Source organism: Gavialis gangeticus, unplaced genomic scaffold (genome assembly GCF_001723915.1).
Source record: "Gavialis gangeticus isolate Ggan-Ray unplaced genomic scaffold, GavGan_comp1, whole genome shotgun sequence".
NCBI lineage: Eukaryota > Metazoa > Chordata > Crocodylia > Gavialidae > Gavialis > Gavialis gangeticus.
Window position 1 is genome coordinate 2,665,775 of NW_017729005.1, and position 12,773 is coordinate 2,678,547.

The 12,773-nt window shown below is 41.2% G+C and overlaps 1 protein-coding gene across 1 annotated transcript in view; it reads left to right on the top strand.

The window, feature by feature from the left end:
* Positions 1 to 12,773, top strand: part of DNAH11 (dynein axonemal heavy chain 11) — a 337,309-nt gene that overhangs the window by 136,847 nt on the left and 187,689 nt on the right. Inside the window, exons 42-46 of the mRNA XM_019508567.1 lie at positions 49 to 197; positions 5,887 to 6,037; positions 6,993 to 7,124; positions 8,206 to 8,379; positions 10,419 to 10,623. Coding sequence (XP_019364112.1) covers positions 49 to 197; positions 5,887 to 6,037; positions 6,993 to 7,124; positions 8,206 to 8,379; positions 10,419 to 10,623 — 811 coding nt within the window. The remainder of the gene's footprint in view (positions 1 to 48; positions 198 to 5,886; positions 6,038 to 6,992; positions 7,125 to 8,205; positions 8,380 to 10,418; positions 10,624 to 12,773) is intronic.

The following is a 12,773-nucleotide window of genomic DNA, read 5'->3' on the forward strand; positions in this document are numbered from 1 at the left end:
ATGCTTTAAGTTGCGTTTTTTTCAATCCCTTATTGCTAATGTGTTTAGGTCCTGACCCTTGCCAGCAATGAACGTGTCCCTCTGACTCAATCCATGCGACTTCTTTTTGAGATACACCATTTAAGAACAGCTCCCCCAGCCACTGTGTCTAGAGCTGGGATCCTTTATGTAAACCCCCAAGACCTTGGTTGGAATCCGTGAGTATTTAATCTGTTAAAAGATACATTACAAAATTAATATGTCAACCGTATCAGTTATTTTATTAGGAAAATAAACCATTCATTTTACTCCATGGTCAGACTGGTGGGTCTTTTTTTGCCTTCCTTTGTAGTGGGGGGCACAGCCTTATTCCCTGGATCTCTTGAGTATATTTTAACAATCTTACAGCAGCAAGATCTTGGCTACAGGTCCCCTTCCTTCTTTGCCTATGGCAGTCTGGGATGCTAAGACTTGTGGACGTTGTGATAGGGTTGACTGTCAGCATTCCCTCTAAGCTGTGCAGTGTGCGTGGCCGTGCAGGCATGATCATGCCGTGTTCATGCAGCGCTCCCAGGCATGGCCGCACACGCCGCACAGCTTAGAGGGAATGCTGTTGACTGTGTGCTTTTGCTAATAGGTTAAACAGTGGATTTGTATAGGATGGTTTGGATAGGGATGATTCTGCTTCAGGCAGGGGATTAGACTAGATGATCTCTGGAGGTCCCTTCTAGCCCTACTTCTCTCTGAGTCTGAGACTGGAAGGGAGATCACCTAGTCCAACCCTCTGCTCAAGGCAGGGTCATCCTTGACTAAATCATCCCAGTCAAGTGTCTGTATAACTTTTTCTTAAACATTTCCAAGGATGGAGATTTCACAACTTCTCTGAGTAGCCTGTTCCAGTGCTTAGGCACCATCATAGCCAGAAAGATCATCATAGTTGCCATTGCAAATTTCCTTTGTTGCAGTTTGAGGCCATTGCTTTGTCCCATCTCCTGCAGCCACAGAGAATAGTTTATCTTCATCCTTTCTGTAATTACCCTTTGGGCACTTAAAGACTGTTAACAAATCTACCTACCCCCTCAGTCTTCTCCAGGCATAATACATCCACTGCTCTGTCACTTTGACATAGAAGAAAATCAAGTTGGTCAGGCATGGCTTGCTCTTCATAAATCCGTGCTAGCTGTTTTCTGATCACCTTGTTCTCTTTCAGGTACTTAAAAATGTACTATTTGATGATCTGTTCCATAATCTTTCCCTTATTGAGGTCAGACCTAACTAGTTTGTCATTCCTCTGATTGTCCTTGTTCCCTTTTCCAGTCATCCAAAACCCGACCTGACCTGTCCTGCATGAGTTCTTAAAGATGATAGCCACTAGGGCTGTGCAAGGCTTCAGTAGCCAATTCGATTCGGAGGAGATCCAGCCAGATTTGGGGGCTGAATCTCCAAATCCGAATTGAATCTGGAGACCCATTAAAAGGTCTGAATTGAACAGGAAACCTCTAAATTGATTCAGAAGCCTCCAAATTGATTTAGAGATTCAGACGGTCCCTGCTTGCCCCTGCAGGAAGCTGGACCCGGGCAATAGGGAACAGGGGGGCTGGGGGAGGGGACCATGGGGGTACCCCTGCCTGGCCCCATCCCCCGCCAAATCCCCCATTCCCCCTGAACAGTCCTCCACCTGGCCCCACCAGCTGCTGCCCCAGCATCCCAGTACTTTAAAAAAAAACAACCACCCACACTCACTGGCTGCAGCAGCAGTGATTGGGGTCTCTGGGGGCTTGTGGTAGAGCCCCCCACTGTACAGCGGGGGACAACCAGGATTGGCCCCCCACCTGGCACCCGCATGGCACCTGTCACATCGCGCAGGTGCAGCCTGGCTTAGAAGGATCCTGTGCATTATCCCAGAGCTAGGGCGGCTCCAGCAGTCAGCCAGAGCCTGGCAGCACTCAGCCCAAGCAGACCCAGCTCCCAGACAGTGCACGAAGCCCCGCGCACCCTGCTGAACCACATTGCACCCATGTGATGTGACAGGTGCACGGGTGCCAGGCAGGGGGGGTTGATCCCTGCTGCCCTGCACTGCACAGCGGGGCTCTGCCACAAGCCCCCAGAGGCCCTGATCACCACTGCTGCAGCCAGTGAGGGTGGGGCTTTTTGGTTTTGGTTTTGGTTTTTTTTTTTTTTTTTTTAAGTGCCGGGTTGCTGGGGCTGGGCAGGGCAGCCATGGGGGGGGGGTTGAGGGAGCGGGCAGGGGTGGGGCCCCACTCACCACTGCCATGTCCTCATCGCTGACACTGCTGCTGCCGCCTGTTTGATTCAGAGGAGATTCAGCCCGAATCATGACAGTAATTCGAATCACCAAATTGAATCGCTGTCCCTCATAATCGGCCGAATCCAAAGCTGTATCGAATATTTGCTGCTCTCACAGGCCTAATAGCCAATGGCTCTGAAATTACTTCAGCCATTTCCTTCAGTACTATGGACTGCATCCTGTTTGTTTCTGCCAACTTGAAAACATCCAGCTTCTTTAAGTAACTTGTTTTTACCCAACTATAGGTTGCTTATCTCTTCCCCTATCTGTGCTGCCAGCTGCACTTCTCATATGGTAGCTGACTTTATTTGTGAAAACCAAAGAAAAGGCATTAAATGCTTCAGCCTTTTCCAGGCCATCCATAACATTACGTTTTGCATTCAGTAGGGAGCCAACACTTCTCTTTGGACTATCTTTCCTACCTGCTTCTACAATCCTTTTTATTCCCTTTTACATCTGTTGTCAATTGCATCTCAAATTGGCCTACCTGGTTTTCTCCCTACATGCCCATGCAATACTCTTATACACTTCCCTACAACTGCCCCATCTGCCTGGAGCAGGGGCAGAGTCCTCTCATCAGTGTTACCCCTCCCCCCTGCTGTTCTGCCACCAGTTACCAGTTTAACTTTCTCCCAGCCGTTGACTAATTAAGGCTTTGAAAAGGTTAAAAGCAGTGATTGTAAGAGGGTTAAACCTATAGCTGCTGGCAGAGGAAGCGGGGGGGGGGGCGGGGGGAGTGGTACAGACAAGATTGCTCTGCCCAAGCTCCATGAGGCCAGAAGCATTCAACCCAGGATGAGTGAGTGCTGAGCACAGCCCTGTGCCTCCATTCTGGTGCAGAAATCAGTTACCTTAAGACATGCATCCCAGTTCTGGATCAGTACTTTTTGGGAATATGGTTTGTGCAGTATGCAAATAAATATGGTAATATAATCACATTTCCACTTCTTGTAGGATTCCTTTTTGTGTTTCAATTCACTGAAGAATTGTAGAGTTTGTCCTCCTGTTCAGTCATTTCATAGAGATACCTTCTTTCTGTGACCTTAATATGCCCCTCTTAAAGTACAGTGAGCTCTCCAGGACACTGTATTCACTCAGACTTGCCTCCCAGGGGCTCCTGGCTGCCAATTCCCGGAGTGTGTTGGAGTCCACTTTTCTGAAGTCCATTGTTTTTATGCTTGTGCTCTCCTTTCCTTTGGATCCTCAGTGTTATTATTTCTTGATCTCTTGCACCCAAATTGGCTTTCACCTTCACACCCAATTCCAAGAAAAAATAATCCAGTCAATATCTCTCTGTTTGTGAGCAGCAACTAAAGAAGAGCTTCCTTCTGGTTTGCCTTTCTACCACCCATACCAAGAAAATATCTTCAGCACACTCCTGGAACTTGCTGGGCTGCCCATACTGAAGTCAAGTACTGCCTATAATTGTATTACCCTCTCAGCAGATGTCATAGTACTTAAAGTCTCCCTTGAGGACTAGATTCTGCTATTTGGAAGCTTGGATTCGTTGTTTAAATAAAGTCTTGTCGAGCTCTTCCTCCTTTTTTGGTGGTCTGTAGCAGACATCCACTATGACATCCCTCTTGCTATTCTCCCTTTTGAACTTGACCCTAGAGACTTTCAGTCTATCTCCTGTTTTATACTGTGCCTCAGGACCAGCGTACATATTTTTATGTCTAGAACAACCACCTCTTTTCCCCACTTCCTGTCTTTCCTGAACAATTTAGCTGAATTTAGTTGAATCATTTTTAGTATATGGAGATAACTAATTAGGTGCACAAGTACAATAACAGATGTATAGCCTTTATGCCCCTGATTCACTTGTTCTTCTCAGCCTGGACTCTGAGTCAGTAGATGTTTAGAGTACATGTTTGGCACCGGCAAGAAATAGGCCTCTAGCTGTGAAGCTGAATGGTTCTCGTCTTCCACTGATACCTGTTATAAAGATTATAGTTTATGAGGGAAGACAGACCATTTTTTCTATTTGTCTTATTCTTCTGTATAACATTTCCTTGTTTGATTTATGTTAGAGACATAACTTCATGCAGATTAATCACAAGAATAATGAACATGCATCTATATAAAGAATATTCATATCCCCTCATTTTTTGTGTAAATGTTGATAGTCTAGTCTCTTAATGGCTTAGACATAAATTTAGAGAAAATCTACACCCTGTTATCTTTGTGGTTTTGAAAGGCTAGTCCAAAAGAATTTGACAAAGGTTTTCATAAAAAATCGTCCCTCCTTATTTTTGTCACAGTACAATTTTTCTGTGAGCTATTATCAGTATTTAATATTTTCAGCCAGCACATAAGACTTTTTTGTTAACATTTGCAATGTTGATGAAATACTGAAATTTGAACCCTTAAACAATCTCTGCTTACTTGTGTTGTAATAGTACCTAATGACCACAACTGAAACTGCAAACCTGAGTTAAGTGTGGTGTAACCAAAGTATATTACATGTTGAGTGCAAACAGCTGGAATTTGGTCTAGAGGTATAAGCTGTATTCCAAGGTGAATGGATAATGGTGGGCTGATATTAAATAATGTATTCAGTACAATCTACAATAACAATTGACGGGTATTGAGAGGGATGATCGAGGAGCACCAGGAATCATTTTGAATGACCATACTATACCTATAAAGGGGTTACTACCAGTTTAGAAAATATCTGATAAACATTTTTGATTGTCTGTTCATGTAAGTTTAGAAACACTGAACAATTTAGACCTATCACCAAGTGTTGATCAGTATAGCCAAGTGTGTAGTACTAGTCTAATTGTAGGTGCATGTCCTTATGTCCCTGAAGGTTGATGTTAACAGAGTTTTAGATGCTACTTGTGGTTAGGATTAGAGGGTGACTGATTGTCTCTGTATGCTACTTATAGTCACTTTTGTTTTTTCCAGTTGTCCTAGAGTATGAACAGTACTGGGGGAAAAAAATTTGGACAACACTAAATCATGTATACCAGGGGTGCTCAACCCCTGGCCCATGGGCCATATCCAGCCCATGGCACTTTATAGACTCACATGGAGCCCCAGACTCTGTGTGCTGGATCAGGTGCCCAACCTTAGTTTGCAGGGTGGTACTGGGCCCAAAGGCCTAGTCCCTTGCACCCCAGGGTCCAGTCCCAGTATAAGAGGCTGGGAGGAGGCAGGGCCCAGTGCCAATGCATGAGGGTGGGAGGGGGCAGTGTCAGGTCCCTGAGGCACAATCCCAGTGGGAGCAGATGGTGCCAGGCCCCTGGAGCCCAGTACATAGGGACTATGCCACTCTTTCCTATCCTCCCCAGCATGAAAGATATAGCCAAGACAAATAATGTATCACTGTGTTGAGCTGCCATAACATTCCTTAGAAATTTAATGGGTATGATTAATTTTGCTTGAACAAGCAAGTACAATTACTAGTACACTGGGGCTAGCTATTTTTGTGTACTGTTACAAAACACTACTGGTAAATATTTACAAGTGTGTCAGGAACTTGCAACACAATTCTGTAAAGGCTGTAAAACTAATATGTGTAGGAAATCAGGAAGGGAACTCCATTCTAGACATCTGCTTTCCAAAATCTTATCTCTTTCTGTTTATCTTTGCAGGTATGTTGCTAGTTGGATAGAAACAAGAAGTCATCAATCTGAGAAAGCTAATTTGACTATTCTTTTCGATAAATATGTGCCTCCCTGCTTGGATCATCTCAGAACAAGTTTTAAAACTATCACTCATATTCCTGAGAATAGCATGGTGCAGGTTTGTATTAGAATTGTATTATATTTACTGACCTGTATTTTAGATAACAAAGTTTCTGAAATCTATAGACTTATTTTCAGCACAAGTGAAAGTAAGCTGTGAAAATAGGTGCATCTGAAAAGTATGTAAGGTTATTGGAGGATCAGATAAAAATCTCAGAAAGAGAAAAAAAATCATGTTGTTGATGTTCAGTAAACAGGTGCTGAGGTACACAGTTGTCAGCCTAGACATCACAAGTTTGAGGCGATAGCAGAAGTGATCAGGTGCGGCCTGTCAGATTCCAATGGATCTGTGAATTCTGCTCAGTACTTTGTCACAAGGACATGAAAAAGGAAAGGAATAACTAAAACTTTGCTAGTTATTGAAGAAGATTAAAGCTGAAGATTGCAATAGCCTTTTTTTTTTCCGCTGAACGTTGTTCATCAAAACCCAGAGTGCTTGACACACTAAATGATTATGCTCATGCTCGATTTTATTTGTGCAAGTAATTGTCTTAATTACTTCAAATGTCTGTCATCAGTGCCTCACTAAAGCCGAATTTATGTGGGGAAAAATGTGATCTACTAATTCAAGATTGCATCCCAGAATGCATACATTAATTTTGAAATTTTTTGAATTAGAGTGCATCACTGTAAGTAGAGTTGATTGGAGAAACTTCTGGTGCCATCGTGTTTTGATTAAATGCTTTAGGAAATTGGGTCAGTTTTACCAAAATTTCATTTCAGAAGAAAACTCTGGGATACCAGGAGGAGGTAAAGTCCTCAAGATTTCCTCGTACACCCTGAAGAAATTGTGGACAATATTGAAACATGCCAAGGGCCTTACAAATCTGATGGTTATTTAAATCTTGACTGTGCTTAACTTTTTATAACCACTAGAGTCACTGTCACCAACTCAAGGAGTGAGAATCCCAAGATCACTTTCTTTACTCCTGTTTATTTCTTATGTATTACAGACTCTCTGCTCTCTGTTGGATTGTTTGCTAACCCCTGAAAATGTTCCTCTTGACTGCCCAAGAGAGCTCTATGAAATCTATTTTGTCTTTGCATGTATTTGGTCATTTGGTGGTGCACTTTTTCAAGACCAGGTATGCTAGATAATACTGTAACAGCCAAATTATTTTGTGATGGATTTGTAATGTTGATTAAACTAGGGCTGAATTGTGGTTCTTCAACCAAAAGAGCTATGCAGGGTTATGCTGCCCATGAGTCTAGCAGCCTAGGTGTGGTAGGACGGAGCTCTCCCTGAGCTAATTTTTATGTCTGAAGAGCATGGTCTATATGAGAAAATCCCATCAGTTATACGTATGTACCTATATTAAATTCCTGGCAAAATGTTTAAAAAGCTGAGCTAAAAAAGAAAATTACCCCACAACAAGTACATCTAAATAGGGGTTTGTGGCTCGACCTGTCCAAATTCATGTTTTAAGTTATACTAAATTAACTCCCGTATAGACAGCTCTGAAGTGTTTAAATAAATTCCCAATATTCAGTGGCTAAGAATGTTCTGTCAAATAACATCCTTAAAATCATTCATAGATTTCTCTGCTGGCACCATTTTAATGCAGATAAGGGCTAGCCTGCAGGGTTTTGTGATAAGGTTTAGACACAGACCCGAAACAGGTATAAAAGGGCTAGTGTAGACATAGGAAATGGCACTGGCAGAGTTGATTGCTGCTGATTCTCAAGGCTGTCTCATTGGAAACCTGGGCAGATATTCAACCTAGAAGAATAGACTGATCACGGGAACTAGATGGGTATTTAGACTGTTTAAGTGTTTTTTCTGCTTCCCCTCTGAAAAGAAATGCAGCAAGGGCTTGGTTGAAGCAAGCCAGCCTTCTGATCTCACCACTATATAAATTTGTGCTGGTCTGAGCAGTGGCTTGAGTTTAATTTGAGGCAGATCTAATTTGGCCTCTTGAGCATTAGTTGTTCCAGCCAGGAAGGCCCACTTACTGTCAGTTTGATACAGTTTTAGTAACCTGGAAATTGTATCACAGTATTATAAACTGCCATCAAATTCTGTATGCTTCTGCTTGACCAACAGAACTTCTGTTTGAGTCTTTTTTTCATGCGTACATAGTTACATATGTAAGAATTTCATACTGAATACATAACATAGTGGAGTAAAATAGTTTAAACAGTGAAATAATATTTAATATTTTATAGCTTTCAAATTATGAAGCAGAATTTAGCCGCTGGTGGCTCAAGGAGATGAAAACAATAAAATTTCCATCCCAGGGTACAATTTTTGATTATTATCTTGACCCCAAGACTAAGAAATTCTTGCCATGGACTGATAAAATTCCAAAATTTGAAATGGATCCAGACACACCTTTACAGGTACAATTTCTTTGTGTTACAGGCTTTTATAATTTGGGGCTTTAGTTTTTTCATGTTTTCTGTTATTCTTCTAACTAAATGAAAATAATATTATTCAAATGTAATAATTTGGGGAGATCTTTCTTATTGAGTCTTTACTCCTGTAGTTTTGGATGCTGGGGACAATGAAAAGAACACTTAGCACTTTTATGGCCCTTGTCATTGTAAAAGTACTACACAAATGCACATTTATCCTCCTAGTACCCTCTAAAGTTTGAAAGTGATTATGAACTTCATTTTATAGGTAGGGAAGCTGACCCTACAAGACAATCAAATTATTGAGTGTTCATGGTAAAGGTAGACTCCTAACTGCTGTATATCATAAACTGTATACCACAACTTTACCCTTCTCTCACTCTTAGTCTACACATAGGCCCTGGATAGATATAACATTTGAAGTGCTTCAGATGCTTTTGAAATGCTTAAAGGATGAGTGTACAAATGCACGCCTTTGCATGAAGCCCTTGAAAAATGGCCAAAGCAGTCCCAACTGGCCCTGTATGAAACGGAAACTATTCTGAAATGCTTCCCATTATATCTATGTACTCTATGAACAGCAACAGAGGGTTGTTCAGTCCTCTGGCATCCTACAGTTCTCCACTCAAATTCCACCTCCCTTTCCTTCCCCCAAGGAGGGAGAAAGTGAGGTGGACAGCCAATGCATGCTTTCCTGTGTGCTCAGCCATTGCTAGAACTTCAGAACAAAGATCCCTGCATGCCTCTTTCTCTAGTCTCCCAGTTCCATTGGGAGACCATTAAAACATCCTTGACAATATCCAGAACCTGAGGGTCATGCAAGAAATTATCCCCTCCAGCCTCAGGGTTGGAAAGAACAATTCCTTCCCTGGTTCTCTGCCTCTAGAACTGGGAGACAGGAAGACAAGTGCACAGGCAATCACTCACTGGCTGTTTGCTCCATTCTTGCCCTGCCATGGCAGGGTATGGGGGGATTGGAGTCACAGAACAGAGAAACACCCCATATCATGTCTCTTGGCTGGAAAGCACACTGTTACATATATATATCTTCACAGTGATATTGAAATGCTCTTGGAGTGGGCACAGTAGGGGTCTGTACTTCTGTCTACAGCTGAAGTGTTCCATTTTTAAAGAACTTTGAAAAGGTGAAACGTTTGTAGTGCTTCCAATGTTACATCTATCCAGGGTGGCATTCTTTCATTCACTAATTCTCTCCATATTACAGCTAAGGATTTTTAATGTTCTGGGAGAGAGCAGTTTCATTAAGAGTATAATAGAAAGCTGGAATTCCTATAAGACAAGGGTTAAGGTTATAGTGTGCTGGTATGTGCAATAGTGGTAGCCTGAGTACCCATGAGTGGAGGAGCACAAAGTGCTACTAGTTGTCTTAAGAAAAATTTTTAAATATTTTTTATTTTTGTATAAGTTATATGGGTAGCATTCTCAAACACTTAGATTGGTGTGTGTATTAAGTTTCTGAGGGGTTAGATCTTAAAAGAAAGGAGAGAGTTTCTTGGTGTGCATATGTGGGGAGCTAGAAATACATATCTACTGATGCACAATATTTTATCTGTTAGCAGCATATTTGCCAAACTGTTTCATTGCAGGAGAAATTCTGAAAAGAAATTGAACAATAAACTACATAGAAAATGTAAAGAGCGTAGCAGTTAATCTTCTGTGGACCAATAGTCCACTTGTATTTTGAGAAGAAGTGAAATTTATATCCCATTTAACTCATTTTAGAATTGAGTTAAATGGGTATATCCATACACATTTAACTCCATTAATTGAGTTAAATAGTTATATCCATACCTATCTATCAGATGTGTGTGTGCACGCGCGCACACTCACACACACACACTCTCAATCCTGGGTGTGAATGTGTGTATCTGATAGATAGGTATGGATATAAAAACATTATCCTAACATATTTTTTAAAACTGAAAAGATTACTTAAATGTCATATTAAGATAAAGTGAGAGTAAGAATTAGAATTGTCACTACTTTTTCTTTTGATGTTTTAGGCAGTCCTTGTTCATACATCTGAGACCACATGTCTGAAATACTTTATTGATTTGCTTTTGGAGAAAGGCAAACCAGTGATGCTTGTTGGAAATGCTGGAGTAGGAAAAACAGTATTTGTAAGGGACAGACTTGCTGCCCTCTCAGATGATTATGTAGTGTCTAACATTCCCTTCAACTATTATACTACATCAGCAGTGCTACAAAGTAAGTTCTACATCAATGTCCAAATGGAACAAATCTGGGTAATAATGCTTTTGGTGACAGAATAAATTGATGTAGGAATGCCTATGCAACTAAGATTCCAAATACCTACAATTGCCTGGTTGGTACAACATATCTATTTTTTCTACCTTGCATGTCCCTTGTAACCTATTTATGTATTATGTAAGTAATAATAGTTTAGAACATATAAATAAAGTAATATGTTACTTAGATCCTTAGAAGGCATCATTCAAATGAACCACTTCAAGTAGTTACTAATTAAAATTATTATTTCAGAGGACAGAGGTTTTCCGAACAATCAGTTCTCACTTCTACAGTTTGAGAGAGGTTAACATCTTTGGCGGAACACTTTTTAGGAAGTAATCTCCTTTGAAGTTACCTAAAGTTATTATTGGGTAACATACAATGAACTCTACATGGGGAAAAGAGGGAATAATAAAAAAATACTCCAGGGAAAAAAATTAAAACGTAGTTTTACTTCCTACAATTCTAAATGGCACTCTGAGCTGAAGTTTTGGCAGTACTCTGCTTTTTGGCAATAATCCTATAATTGCTACTCATGTTTAGCATGAGAGCTGGCAGGGAACAACAGTCAGCTGATCAGCCCTCCCCAGCTTGGAAGTACATCAGAGCCTTGAAGGGCTCTGGTACTCTTCTGTGGCTGGGAGTGCAGATCAGCTGATCAAGACACCCAGTGCAGGAGGACCTTAGTGCTTCACGGTCGTGTATTCCTGTGGCTGGGAGCACCAGACAGCTGACTCATGCTCTGAGCCAAAGGTACACCAGGCACCCTGCTTGCTACTTGCTGGTGCAGGGGGAGCTTGGGCATGTGAGGGTACAATTAGGATCTTATCTCCATCCCACAATCGCACCTCCTGCCACGAATGTATGACATGGCAGAAGACATGATTGTTGGGATTGTGGATCAGATCCCATAGTGCCTTTAATTGAACATCTGCCAGCAGCTACAGAAACTTCTTTAAAATTAAGGAGTTAGTAGGTATAAATTTCAAAAGAACCTATAGCCCATTGACCTTCAGTGGACCACTCACTCAACAGACTTTTGAAAGTTTTACTTATGTCTGTTACTGCTAATGAGCTAGGCCATCTTTCAATGTGTATCTTTTTTTGCTGGTTTTAGCCAGGCCTTTTCTTACCTTCAGCTGATTTATTAGCCTCAGTACAGACAAAACAAATGTATTATTTTCAGTTAACTTGATACCTTACTTTAATTTTCATCAGGAAATACTTCAAAGAAATGTAGAACCCCAGGATAAATGTACTATCCTTTTTTCAAAGAGCAGTATGGAGAGATTACTTGTTGGTGATGGTGTCTGTTTGTTTTCTTTTCCTTCCCTACACCATTGTGTGAATTGTCATGGCTCCATATTTCAGCTGTACTTTTGTCTTACTGGGATTTGTTTTGTTAGTAGTTGCCATTCCAGTAGGAAACCATGAACAAGGTACTAAGGCGCACACAAGCATAATGCCGTCCATTGTAAAGAGATTCAGATGAAAGGGACTCCTAGGCAACTGCTGCTGAAGGCTATGTATTCTTTGCACTGGAAACTTCTTAAGTAAACCAAATGCTTAAAGTCAACACTACAAGGGTTTACTTTGTGAATTCCCAACAGCTGCCAACAGTACTACAGCAGTTAAAGACTGCATGAATAAGTGTTATCATTAAATTAAAACTAGACTGCGTAAACTTAAAAAACCTGGCCATATTAGGAAATGTTCATAATACACTTTGCAAATGTTTTGAGAAATTTGAATAACTGTTTTAATACAGCCATTACTCTTTTTAGAAAATTTAAAAGCCTGTAAAATAAATAAACTAGCACCTCCAATGCATGCTGACAGCTCTTCAGCCCACTCATAGTTCTAAAGTCAAGTACCTCTCATTAAAAATGCTTTGCAAGCATGACCCTTACAAGTAACTCAAGGGATGATCAACTGAAGTCTCTCAACTGATCTCCATTGAATAACTAGTTCTTTGTCAAGTATGGAAACAAGTTTGCCATCTTTACTTCCAGCAGTGGGTATATACATCCTTGTGGTCAGACATGACATGATTTCGATTCTCCCATCCACACCACTAGCATTGCTCCCTATTGCCAACTGCTGTTATT